The sequence below is a fragment of the Grammomys surdaster genome, unplaced genomic scaffold (genome assembly GCF_004785775.1).
Source record: "Grammomys surdaster isolate TR1022 unplaced genomic scaffold, NIH_TR_1.0 253, whole genome shotgun sequence".
NCBI lineage: Eukaryota > Metazoa > Chordata > Mammalia > Rodentia > Muridae > Grammomys > Grammomys surdaster.
This window is the reverse complement of record NW_021604694.1, coordinates 538,250-561,788: the sequence shown is the minus strand read 5'-3', so window position 1 is coordinate 561,788 and position 23,539 is coordinate 538,250. Positions and strand designations below refer to the sequence as shown.

The 23,539-nt window shown below is 49.3% G+C and overlaps 2 protein-coding genes across 3 annotated transcripts; one reads left to right on the top strand and one right to left on the bottom strand.

Annotated features, from left to right (window-relative positions):
• Positions 1-6,210: 6,210 nt before the first annotated feature.
• Dctpp1 (dCTP pyrophosphatase 1) lies at positions 6,211-9,893 on the top strand. The gene is made up of 3 exons (XM_028775168.1): positions 6,211-6,358; positions 7,054-7,164; positions 9,044-9,893. Exons 1-3 carry the CDS (start codon positions 6,258-6,260, stop codon positions 9,342-9,344), a joined length of 513 nt encoding a protein of 170 aa, XP_028631001.1. The 5' UTR covers positions 6,211-6,257; the 3' UTR covers positions 9,345-9,893.
• Positions 9,894-11,664: 1,771 nt separating this feature from the next.
• Positions 11,665-22,399, bottom strand: Znf771 (zinc finger protein 771). 2 transcript variants are annotated; one of them, XM_028775210.1, is made up of 3 exons: positions 22,323-22,399; positions 21,797-21,946; positions 11,665-12,667 (listed from the first exon to the last, which is right to left on the bottom strand). In XM_028775210.1, the coding sequence occupies exons 2-3, from the start codon at positions 21,935-21,937 to the stop codon at positions 11,855-11,857; spliced, it is 954 nt and encodes a 317-aa protein (XP_028631043.1). In that variant the 5' UTR covers positions 21,938-21,946; positions 22,323-22,399; the 3' UTR covers positions 11,665-11,854. The 2 variants fall into 2 exon arrangements, with proteins under 2 accessions (XP_028631043.1, XP_028631044.1); XM_028775211.1 differs by lacking the exon at positions 22,323-22,399 and having other exon boundaries at positions 11,665-14,078; positions 21,797-21,906.
• Positions 22,400-23,539: the final 1,140 nt, after the last annotated feature.

Here is a 23,539-nt window from a genome sequence, read left to right as displayed (position 1 = left end):
TGTTGGAACACCCCTGGGGTGGGGGAAGCGCAGTCTGAGATCTTGGGGATCAGCTGGAGCTGGCTCAGGGGTGCCTGGGCCTGCAGGGAGGCTGGTACTCAGGCTCTTGGGCACCCAGGCGCCACTGGGAACTTCGGAAGAGCTGAGAATGAAGTGAGGACTCATGAGCTGGATCTAGCCTGGGGCAGAAGGGGAAAATGGGGAGCTCCAGCTGAGTCCCTCGGGGATGAGAGTCCTTGGCTTGGTAGGCAGGCAGCTTGGCTTGGCTGGAGGCTCAGAGACCTAGTACGGAGACTAGATGGTGTCTCTGTAGGCAAAAGCCTTCTCCATGGCTCCCCATGGTGGATCCCAATGAAAAGAGACAGTCCATGGTTTTAAAGCATTTATTGTCATGGTGGAAAGTAGTGATGAGAAAAACCGTATCCCAGTTTCTCAGGGCCGGCCTGAGGTTAAATACCTTTTGCAGGGAGGAGTGTCTGGGAAGGAAAGCTTAATTGGCTAAGCCCTTCAGGCCTTTAGGTACCTCATTAAAATGAAGATCTGTCTTGAGCCTATGTGACCACAGGTCATGACATCTATCTGTGGAGGGACTTGGAGCATTGCCCTTACATGACTGATGGCCACAAATCTATGGAGGGCTGTGGCCTCATGTCAGGAGCCTGGTGTCTGGAAGCGTGGTAAAATGCCTTCTGTCCCTCAGGGTCACTGGGGTTTCCAGCCTGTCCTCAACCAGGAACCAGGCTGCCTTTCACAGTCCTACAGCCAAAATTCTTTCCTTTTTCCAGACAGTTTAGCTTGCCAGGGTGACAGGCTTTGAAGCAGAGCTCTGAGGGACAGACAGATTAGGTCTGGGCATGTGGATAAGGGGATGGCCACACCTACTCCTACAGGGCCACACCTCCTAATAGTGCCACTCCCTGGGCCAAGCATATTCAAACCACCATACCCTCTTTACCCACCACATACATGAAGGGTCCTTTGAGGCCACCCGGGCCAGATTCCTACTATCTATAATATTGGGAAACTGAGGCTAAGATTAGCAAAGATCTCAAGAGCACTGGCAGTTGGTACTCAAGCACTTGGCTCCTTGAGTCCCATCGCACACTGTTGCCTCTGTCTCACAGGCCAGGACAGGTCTCTCTGCTGTCATATAACCTGCCTAGCCATAAGCCTTTGCCACTTTGCTCTCAAGCAGCCATTACCTTGTCCATTCGGGTTAGGGAAGGTGGCCAGGCTCTTGAGAGCAGTAGAGAGATGTAGGCATGTACATGCTCGTCTGACCCAAGCCATACATCCTGTAAAATATTTATTAGCTTGTGCTAGAGAGTCACTCTTGGTTTGCAAAGACACTATCTCTTGGGAGACTAGGTCTCTAAAGAGCTATTGACACGTGTGAACTGCTGTTGAGGCTCTGACTAAGTAGGCAGGCCAAGCTGCCATAGCATGGCTAAGAAGACTGGAGAAAACTGACTGCATGTGAGGAGCAGAGGGAAAGGCTTGGGAATAAGAGACCAGCTAATGGGGCCACATGTACATGCACACTCATCCCCTCTGTTTAGGAATGGCCTACTCTTCAGAGGATGCTGATGGGGACCAGGGGCCATGGATGTTTCTGCCAGATGCTTTACAAGATGGCACTGTGGAAAGGCCCTTGCTATATAAGCCCATCGACACGAGTTCAATTTCTGGGACCCACAGCGGCAAGAACTAACTCCACAAAGCTGTCCTCCGACCTCCATATGCCCACTGCAGCATATACTCACAGGCGGGGTCTCCTGGGGAGGATACAGAGGTGACTCCAGAGACTCCTTCAGAGTACCTGGGTTTGATCCTTAGTACCCACATGGCAGCACACTATTTCTCGAGTCCCAGGTGATCAGACACCCTCTTCTGGCCTCGCTGAGGACCAGGCATACATACAGACAAAACACCTGTATACATTAAATAAATATTTTTAAAAAGAAAAATAGAAAGTTTGGCTAAAAGTGGCTTGACTAACAAAGGATTTTACTACCTTCCAGAACATAAATGCTAAAGCAAGGCACTGTGCAACTCTGCAGCTTATAAAGTCTTGACCACACTGCCAAGGCTCACGGCCTACTCACTCAATAAAGTGGAAACATCATGGGCTTGTTTTTTTTGTTTTTGTTTTTGTTTTTTTTTTGGTTTTGGTTTTTTTGAGACAGGGCTTCTCTGTGTAGCCCTGGCTGTCCTGGAACTCACTCGGTAGACCAGGCTGGCCTCGAACTCAGAATCCGCCTGCCTCTGCCTCCCAAGTGCTGGGATTAAAGGCGTGCGCCACTACTGCCCATCAGGGTGAGCTTTTAAGCACAAGAAAATATGTCCTAGGCTGACACACTTCAGTTAACAAGAACAGTTAGCTAGCAGCAGAACTACAGAAGTCAAAGAAAAAGGTTCGTACATTTAGAGACATTCCCAGAACTGTGGACTTTGCCATCAAATTAGGCCTTTGGTTTCAGTTTTGGCAGGTGGGACTGTCTACTTGATGAGTTCTTCAGTCTGAATGATGTTTCCACCAAGCAGTCAGCTGTGCTAAGGGCTGGGGATCTGTTGCGGTCATCACACCTGCTAACCCAACCAACCAATCACCTTTCTTTTTTAGATAAGTTATTGCATAGCTAGTCTGAACTCATTATTTAGACCAGGCTGGCCTCAAATTTAAAAATACTCACCTGGGACTGGAGAGATGGCTCAGTGGTTAAGAGTACCATCTGCTCTTCCAGAGGTCCTGAGTTCAGTTCCCAGCAACCACATGGTGGCTCACAACCATCTGTAATGAGATCTGATGCCCTTTTCTGTTGTGTCTGGAGACAGTGACAGTGTACTCATATACATAAAATAAATACATCTTTTAAAAAAATACTCACCTATCTCTGCCTCTTAAATGCTGGGACTAAAGGTGGGGCCCACCACGCCCAGCACCAATCTTTTCACAGGTTTTTAGTTTTGGTTGTGAGGCCATGTGGAGGATCAAGTCCAAGTCCAAGGTCTAGGCAGGCCCTCCACCACCAGGCTTCGGGGCTGCATGTATAGGTACTGACAACACAGCCTTCAAAGCCAAACTGCAGGAGTTTGAAGTCTGGCACTACTAACTTATTGTGTAAGCACCTTCACTTCTCAGTTTCCTTCTCTGTAAAGCAGAGTTGACCATAATATTACCTACCTCCTAAAGGCTGCCATGGTTAGCTATGTGAACTGCTGAATCTGGCTGCCACGATCCAGTCCATTCCCCGGGCTCATCTTTACCCAGGAGTCATTCTTGTGCCCTTATAACAAATTGCATTTACTTAGTAAAATGTTCTCCTTTTTTTTTGTTTTGTGTTGCTGAGACAGGGTCTCAAGTAGCCCAGGCTGGCCTTAAATTTTCTCAATACAGCTGAGGCTCACCCTGCACTTCTGATCTTCCTGTCTCAGCCTCCAGGTGATAGGGATTATGTTGGGAGCCGCGTACGCCATTCGATAATGGCGCGGCTCCGTGTGGGAGCCGCATACGCCAATTGTCAATGGCGCGGCTCCGTCAAGAAGCCGCATTCAAAGGCGCGGCTCCGTGAGGGAGCCGCACTCAATGGCACGGCTCAGTCAGGGAGCCGTGAGGTAAAGTGCGCCTGACTAAGGCGCACTGGTTCCCTGCCTCTCGGCCCCGTGAGGGAGCCGTGAGGTAAAGTGCGCCAGAGTAAGGCGCGCCGGCTCCCTGCTTCTTGGCTCTGACAGAGCCATGAATGGGAGCGCGCATGCGCAGGGCACGCCGGCTTCCCGCGCTCTGGCTTCAGTCAGAGCCAAGCCGAGTATGCGCATGCGCAAAGAGTAAAAATTACTATGCTAATTAAGCCTCACTCCAAGAGCACTCTAAGAGCCAATGAGAAACGAGTATGCTAATTAGGCATCATTAAGGAGCCAATGAGCATGCAGTAAGTGCTCCCAGGACTCTATATAAGCCCATGGGTTCTGGGGCTCTGGGTCCTTCGCCACTACCATCTAAGAGAGCTGTAACACCATCTAAAAGAGCTGTAACAAGTAAACTGCGTGTCAGAAGAATCCTGAAGTGTGGCGTGTTCTCCTTTTCGGCGAGGCGGCGCGTCACAGGATTACAAGCACGGACCACTCTTGCTTCAGAATCCCTTGCCTTGTTTAAACCAGTTCAGGATTGTTTCTGTTGCTTGCACTCTGTGTGAACTGCTAACAATGCCCATTGTGTAAGCAGCCTTCAACATATCCACGCCTCTGAGGGCTTCTGAACTGCCCTCACTATTACAAATAAAATTGTGATGGCTTTCATGTTTCTGTCTCTTTAGATCTATGCACTAGCTTGCCAGAGGCATCTATCTGTACCTAACAGGAAAGCACGTCACCTTTTGGTTTTATTTATGAATTTGGTGCTAGGGTTTGACCCAAGGCTCCCTGCATGCAAACCTCTACCACTAAGCTACATCCAGTCTCCTCTCCGATCTTAGTGTCTAAAATCTGACTCTTTCTTCCACTTTCTTTTTCTTTCATTTCTACAAAAATGCAAGCCTTTTCTAAAGTGAAGAACAGAAAGAGTGACTATAATTGAGGGACATTAACAGCCCCCTGTACAGCTGGCTCTACACATGAACCTCATGTGTATAGCCATACCTCATGCCTATAATTTCAGTGCTTAGAAGGTGATGCAGGGGGATTGGCATGAGTTGGACAGTACCCTGAGCTACATAGTGAGTCCCAGAGTTACAAGGTAATATCCTGCCTCAATAACTCAAACCAACCGAGTCAGCAAAACAATCCCTCTTCTCGAGTAACTCCATTCCTGTCATGGTCAATCACTCTGTGATTTTTTTTTCAGATTGGAAAATCTGAAGAGTTAGGGTAGCTCCGTGGGTACAGAACTTGCCTAGCACGGTCAAGTCTCTGGGTTCAATTCTAGAACCTTTAAAAAATGGGAAAGAGAGTGCAGTGCTGTTAGCTCAGCAGTTAAGAACCTTTGTTACTTTCCTGGTGGTGGTGGCACATACCTTTAATCCTAGCACTAGGGAGGCAGAGGCAGATGGATCTCTGTGAGTTCGAAGCCAGCCTAGTCTACATAGTGAGTTTCAGGATAGCCAAGACTATACAGTGAAACCCTGTCACAACAACTTCGCTCCTCTTGCAGAGGGATCAGGGTTTGGTTATTCAGAACCACTGATAACTCTAGCTCCAGGGGATTCGACATCTCTGATCTTTGCCAACAACTGTACTCATGCGCACACACCCATTGCACACATGGGGGACACACGCATACACATAACTTTCTTTGTAGATCTTAAGGAAGAAGAAAAATCTTACGGGTCTGGAAAGATGGCTCCGAGGATAAGACTCCTTGTTGCTCTTGCAGAGGACCACGGTTCTAGTCCCAGTTCCCACTGGCATTTCACAGCTGTCTATAACTTCAGTTGCAGCGGATCCGACATCTTCTTTTGGCACCAGGCACACAAGTGGTCCAAAAACATACATGCAAATACGGGGGATGAAGGAGAGAGAATAAAAAAACAAGTCTTTAAAAAGGCTTCAAAAACTAGCCAATGTAAACGAGTTTGGTGTCCTTTTCTGCACTGTGTAAGGCTGTGATAGTGACCCGTGGGGGCAGAGGCCATACCTATCTATCTGCCACAAATTTCAGAGTCATGTATTCTATGCTGCACGTAAAGAGGAGGAACGCCTTCCTCTCCCTGTAGGATTGCTTCCGATCACTGGAATCCACTGGAGTAGGACGCTGAAATGGGTTACAAAGCCTGGGTGCTCCTCTCTAGAAATCTGCACTTTTTCTCATCAACCTCTTTCAAATTGTGTGAAGACTGTCCACGTGAAGTAACCAAGCACACGCTGGATCCTTCACTTGTAGAGTTTTTGCTCTCAGTGGACCCGCCTCCTCTGCGCCTGCCATTTCACTTTGGCGCCATCTGGCGCCCATTAGCAAGCAACGTCGCATTAGGCTTTTTGCTTCAGTATCTTTCCCACATTGAATCTGTACCTTTCCCTTTAAGAAGTTTCGCCTGGGCGGAAGAAGTCGAGGGCACAAACGGAGAAAACACACTTGAAACTCCCTTCACATTGGTCCAGGCTGGAGAAGGGACGGGCCGTAGCAAAAATCCATGTATATGATTGGGTCATCCTCCGGCTCCGCCCCGGGAACGCACCGAGAAACCGTGATTGGTCAGAACCCAGGAGGCGGCTCCGAGCGTGGCGCGGGGTTTGCTCCCGCGCGGCTGGGACTGGTGGGCGGAATGTCCGCGGCTGGTGACTGTGAGCGCGGTGATGTGGGGCAAGAAGACTCTGCTGCTGCCGGCCCGTTCAGATTCAGCCCGGAGCCCACGCTTGAGGACATGTAAGCAGTACTTGTCCGTCCTCGGGTGGAGAAATTGACCTTTTTGTTTTAATGAGGAGGGTCCCTCCACGTGGTCCACAAGAACAACATGCCCGAGTCCATCCGGGCCCTCCTGGCGGACCTCTGGAGAGCCTAGCTAAGCCTTATGTGCACAGTGCACACCTGAGGCCGGGGAAATTGGGTGACGCCCCAGGGCATGTAAGTACCAATCTTTAATACAACCTTGGAGAGATAACAGAGAGTCTGATAGTACCTCTGCACCCCAGGAGTGATGGGTAGTAGGACAGGGGAAGCTGAAGTATAGAAAGTTTTTTTTTTCTTGCAGAATGTCAAGGAAAGCCCTGGTGGGCAGTGTCTTTAAAAAAAAAAAAAAAAAAAAAAACGGCATCCTGTGATTTAGCTAGACCTAGGTGTGCGGAGATAGGGGCGTTAAGGTGGAGTACCGGGAAAAGTGGCAGTAGGAAAATGAAATAATAAAGGCTGTTGCTAAATTTGGCTTGGGGTTAGAATCTGTACAGGGGCACGTTCATTTCCTGACGATAAGAAAGTCTTGTTAAAAGGTAGTAACTTAAGGACATCCAAGACATTTGACTGTAGGATTCCTAGTCCCATGGCCCTTCTTGATGTATGCTGGGTACCAGCGTCTTGTCCTCTTACCCTGAGACTTGAACCTCCACCCCTTTACTTTATTGCAGCCGACGCCTCCATGCAGAGTTTGCTGCTGAGCGGGACTGGGAGCAGTTCCACCAGCCTCGGAACCTGCTCCTAGCCTTGGTGGGAGAAGTGGGCGAGCTGGCAGAACTCTTGTGAGTAGATGGAAGGCTTCCTGGAAGAGGCTCATTGGGGATTGGGGGAATGTGTTTGAGCCTCAAAAACTGGGTTGTTTTCCTTTCCTTAGTGCTGCATTCTGTGCTGCTGCTGGGGATACAGAAATGACAGATTGAGTCCGAGCCCTGTAGGGTGCTGGGACTAGTTTCCAAGAAGAGAGTAAAAGTGCACAGACAGTGAGGACTAAAAAGGAACAGTTGTCAGCAGGGCTGTGGTGGTGCACGACTTTAATCCCAGCATGCCGGAGGCAGGCAGGTAGATATGTAAGTTTGAGGCCAGCCTTGCTCTACAGCGTGAGTTTCAGGACAGCCAGGGTACAGAGAACACAGAGAAACCCTTTTCAAAGGAAAAAAGAAGGTATGGGGGGAGGGGGGAGTTGGACAGTTGTTGCCAGCATCTTATCTCTGTGTAGAGCTGAAATAAGGAATTTTAAAAGGTAGCCTTACTTCCTGCCAGACAGGAGACTTCCTTTACAAAGGTGGTGTGGGGCTGCTGAGATGTCTCAGTGCTTAAGAGCACTTACTGCTCTTGCAGAAGAGCTGAATTCAGTTCCCAGCACCCCTGTGCCAGGTTACAACCTCCCATAGCTCCAGTTTCAGGAGATCTGACACTCTATTCTGGCCGTGGAGGCTCCTGCATATACATAGTACACGTGCAAACAGGTGCTTACATATGTCTGCAGAATAAGTAAATCTGTCTCTTAAAAAAATAGTGAGATGAGAAAGGGCAAGTTAAATTCTGAGAGAATCCAATTCAAAATTAGCTTTTCTAAAAAAGAGGGTGCATTTTGTATGTGTGCCAAGTATCTGGCCCATCCTAGGCATGATGAAGAAGATACAACTGTGGAAGACAGAGGGGAGGCAAACACAGGCTGATAAGATTGGAGCCAGAAAGTGCTGGAGTTCAGGCAGAAGGTCTGATCTAACCTGAGTAGCAGAAAGATCTCTGTGCCTGCAGGGCAGATTGGACATCTGAAAAAATGGGTTAGAGCAGTCTAGTGAGCAGGCTGGTGTGGACCTAAATCTGGCCAGCCATTGTGGGATGAAGGATAGAGGGCGTACAAGATGCATCCGAGGGTGGGCCAGATGAATTAGCTTCAGTTGTGAGCTAGGTCACCTGGAACTAAAAGATGGGGCCTTGGACCAGACAGCCTCCATTCCAGGTGGAAGGAGACTGGTAACACAGTTGTAAGTGCTCTGGAGCTGTGACAAGGGTTAAGGGGACATCAAGTCAAATGTGGTGGTGTGTGATGTAACCACAGCCCTTGAGAGGCAGAGGCAGGGGGATTGGGTGTTCTTCCTTGGCCACATGGAGACTCTGAAACCTGAGCTACATAAGAGCCTGTCTTGGGAGTGGAAGGGGAGAATAACACAAGATGAGAAAGTAAGAGTTTCTGAGATGGTGACCTCTGAATTGAGACCTAAGTATCAAGAAGGGGAAATCCAGGAGGATGAGGGGCAGTGCTCATAGTAGGAGGAGGAGTGAACACAAACAGAAGAGGTAATGGTGGCTTCGGGTGGGAGAGGACTGGGTAGAGAGGAGTTAAGAGGAAAGTGAATTCCTGCGGTGACTCAGGTCTGGGGTTTGCTTTGCAGTGACAGCTGCTAGGGCTGCTGAGAAGTAGAGCTGGACCTTGGAGTGTCTCAGCAAGTGTTCTCTTGGTCACTTGGTGGCTTAAGGAGAGTCATGGGGGTCTGGCTGTTATCTGTTAAAGTCCCTTTCCTGCCTGGCCCTACTCAGGGCCTGGGCACGTAGATTGACCTTGGAGGGATTTTCTGGGCTGTGGTCGTGTGAAACTTTATATAGACAGGCCCACTAACCTAGCCAGCTGATGTGTCTGTCCTGTTCTCTCTCTAGTCAGTGGAAGTCTGATGCAGAGCCTGGTCCTCAGGCATGGCCGCCAAAGGAGCGAGCAGCCCTTCAAGAGGAGCTTAGTGATGTCCTCATCTACCTGGTAGCATTAGCAGCCCGCTGTCATGTGGATTTACCTCAAGCAGTAATCTCCAAAATGGACACCAACCGCCGACGTTACCCAGTCCATCTGTCCCGAGGTTCTGCCTGCAAGTACACAGACTTGCCCCGTGGGACCATCTCTGAAAACCAGGCTGTGGGGGCTGAAGACCCTGCCTCTGAGTTGAGAAACCAGGCTTCCACCTAGAAACACAGTGCTAATCATAGGTCTGGACCAGAGTGTTTTCTGTCTCAATAAAATGACTTAAGGTCACAACGCCTGGATTTTTCTTGAGTAGAATATCTCAAATCCTGCAGAGAAGCAGGGCTCTGTCCAGTGTAAAACAGTTGCTGTTTTGCCTTTTCACCTTAAAACTTGCAGAAGCAGAGAGCAAGAAGTAAATATGGGCCACAAGTCTTTGATGAGTGCAGAATACAACTTCCTTTCCTTGGTCCCCTTGTATAAGTACAGACCACCCACCTCCCTTACCTGGCCAATTTCTGTTCTTCCTTATCAGATAGATGGTGTTGAATGAACAGTTTATGTGGTGTGTGAGCACATTATGTCCCCTGAGACACCTACGACTGCCTCCCAAAAGGTGAGGGACTGTAGAGAGACCAGTGGTGGCAGTGTGGTGGTGTCTGCCTCCTTCTCTAATGACCCCTCATGCTTCCCAGAGAAAAGCATTCGTCAGATTAAAAATGGCTTACTTTTACATTCCCACCACTGACTATTAAAACATTGGATTTTATTCTCTCCTTTGTCCCTGTATTTAATCAAATTTGCAACCCCCGGTTTGTCTCTGGGGCTCCAGCTCCCTTTCCTTCACCTGACAAGTCTTACAACATGGCTTCTGGGGCCGGAGAGATGGCTCAGCAGTTAAGTCACTTGCTGCCTCTCTCTCTCTCTCTCTCTCTCTCTCTCTCTCTCTCTCTCTCTCTCTCTCTCTCTCTCTCTCTCTCTCTCTCAAGTCTGTTTGTTGAGACAAGGTCTCTACGTATTGTTGGCTAACCTGGAACTTGCTATGTAGGCCAGGTTGGCTTTGGACTCCATCTCTTTGGAGATCCATCTGCCTCTGCCTCCCAAGTGCTGAGATTAAAGGCGTGCACCAACACACTTAGCACTTAATGCTCTTGCAGAGGTCTGAAGTCTTGTTGCCAGCCCACATCAGGCGGCTTAGAATTACATAACACTAGCTCTAAATCTTACTCAATCTTCCCAATTTGGCTGGCACCTGCATTCAAGTATGCACAAATCTACACACTTATTAATTTAAAAACAGAAATAGTGCTTCCAGGCTTACAAGATGGTTCATCAAGTAAAGTACATGCCATCAAGACCAATGACCCACACTATCCCAGAGATCCACATGGTAGAGGGAGAAAGCCAGTTCCTGGGATTTGCCCTCTGACCTCCACACACATGGCTCACTGTCCCCCATCTCATCTCCTAATAATTTTTTAAATTGCCGGGCGGTGGTGGCGCACGCCTTTAATCCCAGCACTTGGGAGGCAGAGGCAGGTGGATTTCTGAGTTCGAGGCCAGCCTGGTCTACAGAGTGAGTTCCAGGACAGCCAGGGCTACACAGAGAAACCCTGTCTCGAAAAACCAAAAAAAAAAATTTTTTTTTCAATTACTTTGGGGGATGGTTACCTGTAGCACCTGTAACCCCAGCATTAAGGAGGCTGAGACAGAAAGACTTAAGTTTGAGGATGGCTTTGGCTACAAACCAAAACTTTTTTTGCGGGGGGAGGGGGTTCAAGACAGGGTTTCTCTATATAGCCCTGGCTGTCCTGGGATTCACTCTGTAGACCAGGCTGGCCTCGAACTCAGAAATCTGCCTGCCTCTGCCTCCCAAGTGCTGGGATCAAAGGCGTGCGCCACCACTGCCCGGCCCAAAACTATTTTTTATGTGTATATCTTGTGTGTATATTGTGTGTCTGTGTACCATGTCAGACGTCAGGGCTTTGGGTCCCCTAGAACTGAAGTTATGGATGCCTGTTAAACTATGTAGGTGCTTAGGATGGAGCCCAAATCCTTTGCAATTTTTTTTTTAAATTTAAATCCAGTGATCATCAGTTTCTTTGACGAATGGTATTCAGTTCCTGCTGTACCATTCACCAACTGTCTGCAAAGGTGGACATAAAATGAGGCTTGAAACTAGCTGTGATGGTGCATGTTTGCAACCTCAAGATTCAGAGGATCCCCAAAAGTTCAAGCCTGGTATATATAGTGAGTACTGGGTCAGCTTAGGGTTAATTAAATGGTGGTGGTGGGGCGCTAATGTACTTACATAAGGAAGTCCTTAAATCTATTTACATAGCCCCATTTCTCTCCTTTGCCATATCGACCCTCAAAGACTGCAAAACACAATCATCTAGTCAAGAACAAGTCCTGTTTCTTTTCAGAACTGAGATTGAGGGATAGCCAGCCAGGTGTGTGGGTCTCCCTATCCCAGGTTATTTTATAGCCCATTTGGTTCCATACCTAGAGTTCCCCTTCCCACCCACCTCACTTACAGGCATCGTGAGGTGAGGATAGAATACTTTATTCACTCAGAAGGGCCAAGGGAATGTAGTTGGGGACGAGGCATGGTTCTAGGGACCCCGGTAGGGCACTCCCTTTCGCCCAGTCCCAGAGCACCCCGACCCAGGAGCAGGCATGGAAGGAACAATTCAGGTGCAAGTCCCAAGTGCCCCTCGCTGCCCCGCCGTGGCTCAGCTGCCCTCGCACTCCGGGCAGCGCTCGGTGGGCGTGGCGGCTGTGGCACTGGCGGGTAGCTTGAAGTCTCGGCCGCAGCCCGCGCAGATGTAGAGGCGGCGCCGCATGTGCGCGCGACGGTGGCGGATGAAATGTGAGCTGAGGCGGAAGCGCCGGCCGCACTCCGTGCACGGGTAGGGCCGCTCGCCCGTATGCGTGCGCGCATGCTCCGCCAGGTTGGAACGGTGGCCGAAGCGCCGGCCGCACACGGCGCAGCGGTGCGGCTTCTCGCCCGTGTGCACGCGCCGGTGCTTGGCCAGCGCCGAGCTCTGAGCGAAGCGCGTGCCGCAGTCGGCGCATGCGTACGGGCGCTCGCCCGTGTGCGTGCGTCGGTGGCGCGCCAGGCACGAACTTCCGCCGAAGGCTCGTCCGCAGTCCGGGCACGCGTAAGGCTTCTCGCCCGTGTGCACGCGCAGATGCTGCGCGTAATTGGAGCTCTGCGCAAACCGCCGGCCGCAGTGTGCGCATGCGTACGGCTTCTCGCCCGTGTGACGCCGCCGGTGCTGCCGCAGGTTCGAGGCGGCGGAGAAGCGCTTGTCGCATTCTGGGCACTGGTAGGGTCGCTCGCCCGTGTGCGTGCGACCGTGCTTGGTTAGCGCCGACTTCTGCGAGAAGCACCGGCCGCACTCCGTGCATGCAAAGGGACGCTCGCCCGTGTGCGTGCGCGCATGTTTGGCTAGTGTGGAGCGGCGCGCAAAGGCGCGGCCGCAGTCCGGGCACGCGTGGGGGCGCGCTGGGTCGGCCGACGGTGCTGGCATCTGGCTGGCAACCTGCAGGGAAATGGAGGACAGGTCAGCCTGGAGGCCCAAGCGGAAACCTTGGTCTCCTGCACACTGCAAACTCTTTGAGCCTCAGTTCCTCCATCTGTGGAAAACAGAACTGTGCCTGCCTCCATGATGACTTACATGACTTAATACATCACAATATCAGGTGACATTATAGTTATCTATATTAATTCACAAAATTTATTGGGCACGTCCTAGGTGAGTTAGAGACACTGGGGATTTGACATTAGATAACAAAATGCCAGATGTCTGTAATACTGACACCGTAGAGGTGAGATAGAAGAATCAGGCGATCCAGGCCAGCCTGGGATACATACGATGACTCTGTCTCAAAACCCGAGTGCTGGTAATGTAGCAGTGACAGCGCTTGCCTACTAATTTCCTCAGCCCTGTGAGGACTGAACCCTGGAGGAATCCTACTTACAAGAGTAATGGGTTAATTGCTGGTATTGCTGGAATGCTGCAGATCTACATAGGGCTAGGAAGACACCGTTGTGATAGACTAAGTTAGCAGGAGGAAGGAAACAGGAGGGTCTTATTTAAGGACCTGGGAAGGAGGACTTTGGCTGTTAGTGTAAATGAAATGGAGAATCGCTATGAGGGCTTTCTGAGGATTTTGATCAGTGAAGGTCACACATTTTAAAAGACTCTTTGGGAACCCAAATGAAGGAGAAGACAGAAGCAGGAGCTCGGTGAGGAGGCTACTGCACTCATCTGACAGAAGGCCTGGCCTAAGCCCAGGAAGCAAGTAGAAAGTAAACCCAGTGAGATGTTGGCTTGCTTCTCTCTCCACTTTACAGGCTGAGATAAGAGATGGCAACAAACTGGCTTCAAAGTATGAAGACTCAAAATGACTATGGGTTAGACCTGCTTGCCTCTGCCTCCCTTCCCATTACGATGTGGGCCACCATGCCTGGCCCCAAGTAACTAAGGAGTTTAGGCTCAGAAACTGCACAGATGGGAGTTGCCATGTATGGAGGGGAACCAGGTAAGAAATAAGATCTGGGGCTGGAGAAATGGCTCAATGAGCCCTTCCAGAGTCCTGAGTTCAAGTCCAGACAACCACATGGTGGCTCACAACCATCTATACGACATCTGGTGCCCTCTTCTGGCCTGCAGAAGGACATGGAGGCAGAACGCTGTATTCATGCATGATAAATAAATGTTTTTTTTAAAAAAAAAAAAAAAGGAGAAGAAGAAGATCATCATCTGCTTGGGGCTGTATGGAACTCAGGAAGGGCTGGTGATGAGAGGTTTTCAGCCTTTAAATGCCTAGAGACTGGGGAGATCTTGCAGGGAATTGCAGAAGGACAGTTGGCAAGTGTGGGCAGAAGCCAGGACGGACAGCTTGGCCAGGCCCAGAATCTTCAAGTTTTCGATCAAGAACTTTCTTAAGCTGTGGAGAAAAAGCCAAATGTTGCTCTGAGACCTTGAAATGAGTCAGTCTGGACTCTAGAGATACACTTGGGAAAAGGGAAGAAAGCCGTGTCAGGAGGAGGTGAAGGGGGAACGTTTTGAACAAAAGAGTAAAGAGGACATTAAAGGCACATTCCCCTCTTCCAGTAAAAGGGAAAATACCACGTGTAGATAGATGAGAGCATGACACAACTTTCTATCCATAAAGGAAGTTTGTGAATGAGGTTTAGTTTTCCTCTTGATGGGGAGGACTGGGAGAGATGGATGGGGGTAGAGCGGGCAGTGGAGTGATCCCCTAGAAAAACTAACGAGTACTGTGAACCAAGCAATTAAAAACATTAATTCATTCTGGGCTCGATGGTGCAGACCTTTAATCCTAGTACTTGGGAGGCAGAAGCAGAAGGATCTCTGTGAGTTCAAGGCTAGCCTGGTTTACATAGCAAATTTCAGGACAGTCAGGATTACAAAGACCCTGTCTTTAAAAATACATACACACACACACACAAAACCCATTAATTCATGACCAAAGAATCACCTGACACACAGGACAAGACATATGCTGCCTTGTATTCAGTCCACTGTAAGTCACAAGGAACAGGGCCTTCCCTTTCAGAAGCTGTAGTAGAGCACCTTGAAGGCCATCAGCCCTTTGTCACAAACGGACTCTGGGGCCAGGTAGGGTGGCACATGGCTTTAATCTTTGCACTCAGCAGGCAGAGGTAGGCACATCTCTTGTGGATTTAAGGACAACTTTATCTACATAGAGTTCCAGACCAGCCAGGATTGCACAGTGAGACCCTATCTCAAATCAAAACAAAAAATTAAAAAGTGGGTTTTTGTTGTTGTTTTTTTTTTTTTTTAGAAAGTGGTTTTGAACTAGAAGACATGACAGTTTGGGAAATTAGCAATCAACCAAGAGAACTCTGGTTTTAATAATGACAATAATAACAATAGTCTTCCTTTAACCATGGCTTGATTTTCCTGTTTCAGCTGCCAGCTGTCATGGTCTGAAAATATTAAATGGAAAATTCCAGAAATAAACAATTTGTAAGTTTAAAACAACTTTTATTATAGCATATTGTTCTGATTCTATTTTATTATTGTTAAACTCTTACTGTGCCTAATTTAGAAGTTAAATTATATTATAGACATATACCTAAAGGAAAAACATAGTCTAGGTATGACAGTACACCTATAATCCCAGCACTCAAAAGGATCACAAGTTCTCAACAAGCTTGGAGAATATAGCAAGACCTGACTCAACAACCTAATTAAAATATGTGTGCACACACACACACACACACACAAACCCATTCAAGGCTTCAGGCTTCCGTGGCAGGGTGTGCCTGTCTTGCCCTCCGTGAAGGGGCTTCTATAACGAAGATCCCCATGTCAGGCTTTGATGGTATTGTTTTACGTATGCTAAGTAAAACAGTAAGTCTTCCTGATATCCCTCAGTCAGGTGGGACAGTATCTTCATGTATAGCTCAGGTTAGCCTCATACTTATAGACAATCCAGCCTCTGCCTCCTGACTGCTAGATTACAAGTGTGTTCCACTACAAAGGGTTATTTTGTTTTTGCTTTTTTTTGTTTTGTTTTGAGAGAGTTTCTTACCTTGTCATATAGCCCAGGCTAGCCTGGAACTTGAAATCCTCCTACCTCCACCTGCTGAGTACAGGGATCACAGGGTTATCTCCAGACAGCAGAGAATACCAAAACTTAGAGAGACTGAGTTGACAAAGCATGAGAAGGTGCCACTCTCCCCTGAACTCACAGTAGCCCCTCTCTCAGTCTCTATCTTTCTCCAAGAAAGCCTCCATGTTAAAGTAATACTGTGGGAAGTCCGTCTGAAGTTCTCCAAGGCCACACTTCCTCCCTTGCCCTGGCTGTGACATCTCCGAGTCTGTTCAACACCACAGTGGAGATGACCTTTTTTTAGACTCTCCCCCAGTTGTCACTGCCCAGCCTGGGGGCCTCCTCACACTGGCTTCTCTGACTTATGACTTATGGCTTCTCCTTTCCATTAGTCATCACTGTCTCCAGCCCAGCAGGAGGGGCCTTGGGCACCCGGAGAAGAAGCTTAGTAGTGGTTGGAGTCTAGCTCCCGAGACATGGATAAGGCCGGGGTAGTGACTAGCCTCCTAGCATTTGAGTAGCTGAGGCAAGAATATCATGAGCTTGAGGCTAGCCTGGGCTATACAGTGAGACCCTGTCTCAAAATAAGCAAATGAAAATCTCACAATCCTTTGTGTTAAGTTCTCCAGCCCCATCATGAATGAAGAAATTAGATACAGACATCAACTGATCCCCCGAGGCCATACAGCTAACAAATGGCAGAACCAAGGACTGAATTCAAGTCTGTCATTCTTAGTCGTGAAGCAACCCTAGCCATGGGTGTGAAGTCACGTGAACTGCTTATCTCCTCCCCAAACCCTTCATCAAATCTTCATCTTTTCCTGCAGAGTATAAAACAACCCCCAAGAGCGAGTTCCTCACTACAAGTCTAGCCACATCAGAATCACTGGGCACTTGTGAAAAATTCACACTCAAAGGCTGGGGATACAGGTCAGTTGGTAGAGTGGTCACTTAGCATACAGGAATCCCTAGGCCCACTCTCCAGCCCTGCATATACCAGCCGTGAGGACATGCGACTGGAATCCAGCACTCAGGAGGTAGATGCAGAAGGCAGAAATTCAAGGTCAGACTCCACTATATAGTGAGTTCCAGCCAGCTCCAAGCCTATAATTTCAGCACTTATGAGGTAGAGGCAGGAGAATCAGGAATTCTAGTTCTTCAGTTCTAGTTCAAGGACAGCATGAATCTCAAGCCTCACTAAAGATTTACTGTGTCATAATCTTCCTTTTAGGGATTAAAGAGACTGCTCTGTGGTTAAGAGTGCTGGCCACTGTAGCACGGGACCTGGATTGAGTTCCTGTAACCCACGTGGTAGTTCACAAGTATCTAAAACTTCAATTACAGGAGTTCCAACGCCCTCTTCTGGCCTCTGTGGGTATTGCACATATGTATACATACATGCAGGCAAAACACTTTTCCACATAAAAATGAATCTCTTTTTGGTTTTGGTTTCGTTGTTTGTTATCTTTAAGACAGGTTTCCCTGTGTAGCCCTAATTGGAACTTACTATGTTCCAGTAGACCAGGCTGGCCTCAAACTCAAAGATCTGCCTGCCTCTGCCTCCCGAGCACTGGGATTAAAGGCATGGGCCACAACTGCCTGGCAATGAAAAAAAATCTTAAGATTTTTTTTTAATCTTCATCTTATGCTGGTGATATAGCTCGGTGGTACCCAATCTGCACAAGACCCTACATTCAATTCAGCATTGCAGAAACAAAAACTTTCACTTTATCAAGTTCACAGTGATCTGCCTGCATGTTTAACATTAGGTCCAAACACTTGTGGTGGACAGTAATCCAAACTCCTGCAAGCCCAGCCATCTGGAAGCTGAAGCAGGAGGATCACAAGTTCAAAGTCTGTCTAAGCACCATACATGAGGGGATCCCATCTCAATAAGTAAGTGTAAAGTGAAGCCATCTAGTCTGCAGGTGAGAAGAGTACACCAGAGAGAGCGGGTGCACAGCGGACAAAGAGTCTGTGGACTGAACCACACAGCCTAGTTCAGGGTCAGGTGTGTCTGAGGTGGGTGCCAGCTGGCGAGAGCACTTGTTGCTAAGCTTGATGACTTGAGTCTAATCCCTAAGACCCACCTTGGTAGAAGGAAAGAACCACCTTTTGTAAAGTTGTCCTCTGGCTGCCATAGGTGCCATAGTAACCCCATACCATGGTACCCACTGTACCTGATACTCAGACTCACACAAATAAATATAACTGAAAATTCAGACGGATCAGAATTTGACAGGCAGACAAAGACTACTCCAAACTCTTGAGTGTAGCGTCCTTGAAGCGTATTTTCCTCCAGTCCTGGGGACTGAACCACACAGTAAGACCAGCTTTACCCCGAGCTACATCCACAGCCCCTTGACATCATTCTTAACAAAGAACAGCCGCTGTTGACAGGAAACGATCAGTCTACTGGTACTGGATGCCATGTCCCAGACAGGCACTTGCTATGTAGACCGTGTTGACCTGGAACTTGCAGTCCTCCTGCCCTGGCCTCCCTAGAACTGGGAGGATTACAGGTGTACACCACAGTGCTGGCTGGAAGGCACTTCTGAGATAACATGGACATGGACAAAAGAAGCTAAGGGAGGCCACGCAGCAAATCACTGCTACTTGGTTGGCTAAGGGCAAACGTGCCGTCTATAACCTCCAGCTGGCTCGCCCTCGTAACCCACGTACTCAGATCCCAGACTGATGCTCTGATCTGTTTGAGACAGGGACCCTCTATGAAGTCCTGGCTGTCCTAGAACTCAATATGTAGACCAGGCTGGCCTTGAACTCACAGACACTGTCCTGTCTTTGCCTCCTGAATGCTGGCATTAAAGGTGTACACCACCATGCCCAGCACACTCAGTGATCTTATTACTGAAGAAGCTGAGGCAAAGTTGGTAAATGGTAGAGCTAGGATCTGCTTGCTACCTGAGACTATACAGTCTTGCCCAATGGAGCTTTGATGACTTTCACGATAAATGTTCTCTTAATCCCTTGGTTCAGCTGTTTCAGTCCAAACACCCTTTTCTCTACAGCTGCTGTTACTTCAAAGCAGGCCACTAACCTTAGCAGCCAGTGTTGTTTTTTGTTTTGTTTTGTTTTTTGTTTTTTGTTTTCTTGTTTTGTTTTTGTTTTTTGGTTGGTTAGGGACTTTTGTTGTTATTTTTGAGATAGGGTTTCATGTAGCCTAAGCTGGCCTCAAACCCACTACATTACTGAGGATAATGTGGAACTTAAAAAAAAAAAAAATTCATGATCTGTTTGAGTGTTTTGCCTACATACTTAGTGTCCCTGGAGACCAGAAGAGGGCACTAGATCTCTCAGAACTGGAGTTACAGGTATTGTGAGCCATCATGTGGGTACTAGGAGTCAAACCTAGGTCCTCTGGAAGAGCAGCAAGTACTTTTTTAACTCCAGAAGCATCTCTCTGGTTCCGACCCTGAACTTCTGATCTTCCCTCCTCTACCTCCCTAGTATATGCCAGCATGCCTGACTATGTGGTGCTGGGGAGCAGGACTTTCTGCATGCAAGGCAAGAACTCTATGGGTGGACACAGCCCCAGGCCCTACCAGGAGTTCTTTTAAATAGAAAATCTAATTATTTTTATCAGTTGGCTTAAGACTTCCTATGTCACAAGATGGAACACAGTATGCCCAAACTGCTACCCTGTCCTGCTTAACAGCCTTTCACAGTCTGGCCCCAATGAAGCCTTCTAGCATTACCTTCCGTGAGCCTTTACTCCTGCCCTTCCTCCCCTCCCCACACAAACCTTCAAGGTCCACACTGAATACCTGCTTCTGAACTCTTTCCCACTGCCTAAGTAGTTTGCCTTCACTCTGTCCAATGCCTGAGATCAGCCTAAAAAAGCCTTTGATAAAAATGAGCAGGCAGGTCAGCAAGTTGGGTCAGCAGGTGGCAGGGCTTGTCACGTAGCCCTGAAGAACCAAGTTCCGTCCCTGGAACCCACAGTGGAAGAAGAGAAGTGACTCTCAGAAGGTGTCTTCTAACCTCCACCTGAGTGGCTACACACACATGCACACACTCACGAACACAACAAACAAACATAATAGTTGGAGCCAAATATAGTAGCACACACCTTTAATTCCACCCAGGAGGCAGAGGCAGGTGGATTTCTGGCCATCCTGGCCTATAAGTTATAGGCCATCCAGGGCTATCCAGACACAATAAGACTCCTCTTAACACAGGCTGGGAGATGGCTCATCAGTTAAGAGCACTGGCTGCACTTCCAGAGGTCCTGAGTTCAATTCCCAGAAATCACAGGGTGGCTCAAAACCATCTGTAATGGGATCTGATGCCCTCTTCTGTCATGCAGGCATACATGCAACCACATAGTGGCTCACAACCATCTATAATGAGATCTGATGCCCTCTTCTGCTGTGCCTGAAGACAGCTACAGTGTACTCATATACATAAAATAAATAATTCTAAAAAAAAAAAAAACCAATAAAAACACGGACAAAACCCAGGTAGATGTGCCTTGTACCCCTCAGTGCTCTGGTAGGAGGGTATGGGAAGACCAGTTGGACTTCAGGCCACCAGGCTAGCTCCAGGTCCAGTGAGAGACCCCTGTCAAGGGAATATGGTGGACAGTAATGGGGCAGGCACCTGCTGTCCCTGCCCAGCTTTGGCACATGCACAGGTACACACATTCACATATACCACTCACCCACATGCACCAAGAAAAGATGGAACTATTTACACACTGCTTGTGTGCAAGACGTAGCTCTAACTCACATAGTCACTAGTCTTTATATCTCCAAGAGGTAAGTGCTGCTATGCTCTCCCTTTACGAATGAGGAAACTGAGGCACAGAGAAGAAGCCAAGTACCTTTTCTCAGGCCTGAAATCCCAAAGCCAAGGTCAAAGGATTGCCTGCCTGGACTATAGAATAAGTTATAGGCCCACCTGTGCAACTTGGTTGAGACCCTATCTCACTAGAAAAGGGCTTGACTGTAGTGCAGACGTGTAAAGCCTTGGTTCAATCCTTAGTACTGCAAGGAAAATTAACAAGGCCAAGAGACTTGTCAGCTGGTGGGAGGCGATGGGACTGGAAGTGCATATTAATCTCTGGAGCTCTAGGTCCTTCATGTTCAAACCAAAGGGTACACAGGGTCTGAAGTCAGGCTGGGTGGAGACGATAAGCCAAGAAGGCTAGAAAGAATAGGACTTCATAGTCAACAGTGGAAGCGGGGCCTAGAGAGCAGGTCTCCTTCCCAAAAACACCTCATCATTTCCACTAGGGAGAACTAGAATTTATCCCCTGGGATGTGGGCCCTAAGACCCAAGGCAACCAGAGCCCTCCAGCTCAAGTCTACTGAGGCAGGGACAGCCTAGGTCCCAGGCAGCTCTGAGTAGTAAAAGCTGGGGATAGTTAGGGTCTCAAATGGCAGGCTTTAACTCATTCTGATGTCCTGAAAACCTTCAGAAGAAAACCCAGATTCCCAGCGTGGTCTGTCAACCAACCTGCCTGGAACTGCGCTGCAGTATGAGGGAACTACTGCCCCGTAGCTCCCCACTGACAGAGCCGTTCTTTCTGTCTGGGGCAGTCACTGAGGTCAGTTACCAACTGTCTTAGACTCAGTTCCTCACCTATAAAGTGGAGTCAATACTACCAACAAACCAGATTGGAGGTGCTTAGAATAGCATCTGGCGCACCATAAACTATGCAAGAGGTAGGTAGCTGTTGTTACAGTTGCCTGACCTCATCTTCCCTCACCTCTGGCCTTTGCTACTCCTTATCTGGACTCAGGATATAGGATTGTGAGTTTACAGACATCAAGCTGCATGGAGACTGGAAACACTCAGCACGGCGCCTCAAGCAGCACTCAGCATGGCATCTGGCTCTCACAGTGGGCCAAACATCTATCCAATCAGGTCGGGGGCGCGGGAGGGACAGTGGGCACAAGGATGGGCCAATTCTGAGTTTCTAGATCTGAGATCCAGGAAAAGGCGGGGGCAGGATTTCTGATTTCTGTCTGAGGGAATGTTGAACCTGGCACAGGTTCGAGGGTGGGGGGGGGGGTGTGGGATCAGGGTGTAACACGTACCTCCTTGTTATCCACAGGGATCTTGAGTTTCACCACCTCATACTTCTCCTCACCCTCCTCCTCCTCACCCTTCACCAGCAGCACCATCTCCTCCTGCATCTCTTCCTCCTCCTCCTCCTCTGCCTGCTGTTCGCCAGGCATCTTGGTGTCCTGAGGCGGGGCGCTGGATCAGAGGCTCAGGACCCGCCCCCCACCCCCACCCCCACCCCCACCGTGGCCCCGGCCCAGACAAGGCGGTGCAGCCGTGGCTTCCCCCGCCCTGCCCAGGCTCCGAGTCTAGTCCTCTCCCATCCACCCTAACCCAGCCCCACGCTCCGGCACTGCCCAGGGCCCAGCTCGGAAGACACCCGTTCACCCCACTCATCCCGACATTCAGGGCCCTGAACAGTTCGAATCTCCAGCTCCCGCGAGTTGCCACCCTCCTCGCGCTGAGTCACTCCCCGGAGCCTGGGTCGGCGACCCGAGCGCCAAGGGACGGGCTGGAGGCCCGCTGGAGCTGAGGCCCTGGGGTGGAGTGCGCACTCACCAGCCCGAGGTTCGGTGCTCGTGCGGCCCCGGGCCTGGGCGAGGGGCGGTTGGGTGTTCTGCGAAGGCCGCGGCTCCGGAGGCGGGGGTGGGGCGGGGCCCCAGGGGCGGCCATTCATTGGCTCGCACGACTGGCCCCGCCCCTAGGGGAGAGGCCGGAGGCCCGGGCTTCTGTCCCTAACCGCCCCGGGAGGGGCAGTCCGGACTCGAGGTGTCGGCTGCCCGGAAACTCCTAACCAACAGAACATGCCTATCCCGGCCTTTAAGGCCCTGCAGCCGAGTTCCAACTACCCTCAGCTGGGCTCCGCCGCTGCTGGATCTTGACGCCTCACGGAGATGGCTGTGCCGCCGTAGGCCACGTGCGCTCCCGCGGGTCTGGGCCTCTCGCTGGCGTCCCGCCTGGAGAGCGGGCCCTGTTGCCTCCTCTCTTCTTTCCCCTCCTTTTTTCTTCTTCGTTCTTTCTCGGGTCGCCTTCCCGACCACTGCCCTGCCAGACAGCTTGCCCGCCTATGGCCCAGATCCACCACTGCCGTGTGTCGTTTCTGACTTGAGTCAGAGGCTCACTATGTAAACCTGGTTAGTTTAGAACCAGTGGTGAGCCTAGTTCTAGTTCTGCACCCCCGTAGACAGGAGTTGCTGTGCCTGGCTTTGGTACCCGTCCTTGTAAGTTTGCTGTTTTACACACTTGGTCACACTTGCTCAGCACAAAGGATCACGACTTCACTTTACACACACACACACACACACACACGCTTAAAAATAGTTTAGAGAGGACCGATTTGCCTACGTTGTACAGTAAGGAAGCATTTCTGACAACTGGTAGTGTGGGTGGAAATAGCCCAAGGTCAAATCCACTCTACAATACTACAGTACTATCTTGCCTATCTCTCTAGGTATTTTTAACTGGGCATAGTGCCACTCAGCACTGGGGAGGCAGAAGCAGGTGGATTTCTGTAAGCTGAAGGCCAGGCAGGCCTGCATAGTGAGACTACATATAATTTTTTAAATAAAAGAATAATAAAGGAGCCAGAGAGATGGCTCAACGGTTAAGAGCACTGACTGCTCTTCCAGAGGTCCTGAGTTCAATTACCAGCAACCACGTATGGTGACTCACAACCACCTGCAATGGAACCAATGTCCTCTTTTGGTGTGTCTGAAGGCAGAGACAGTGTATACTCATATGCATAAAATAAAATCTTTTAAAAAATAAATAAAATT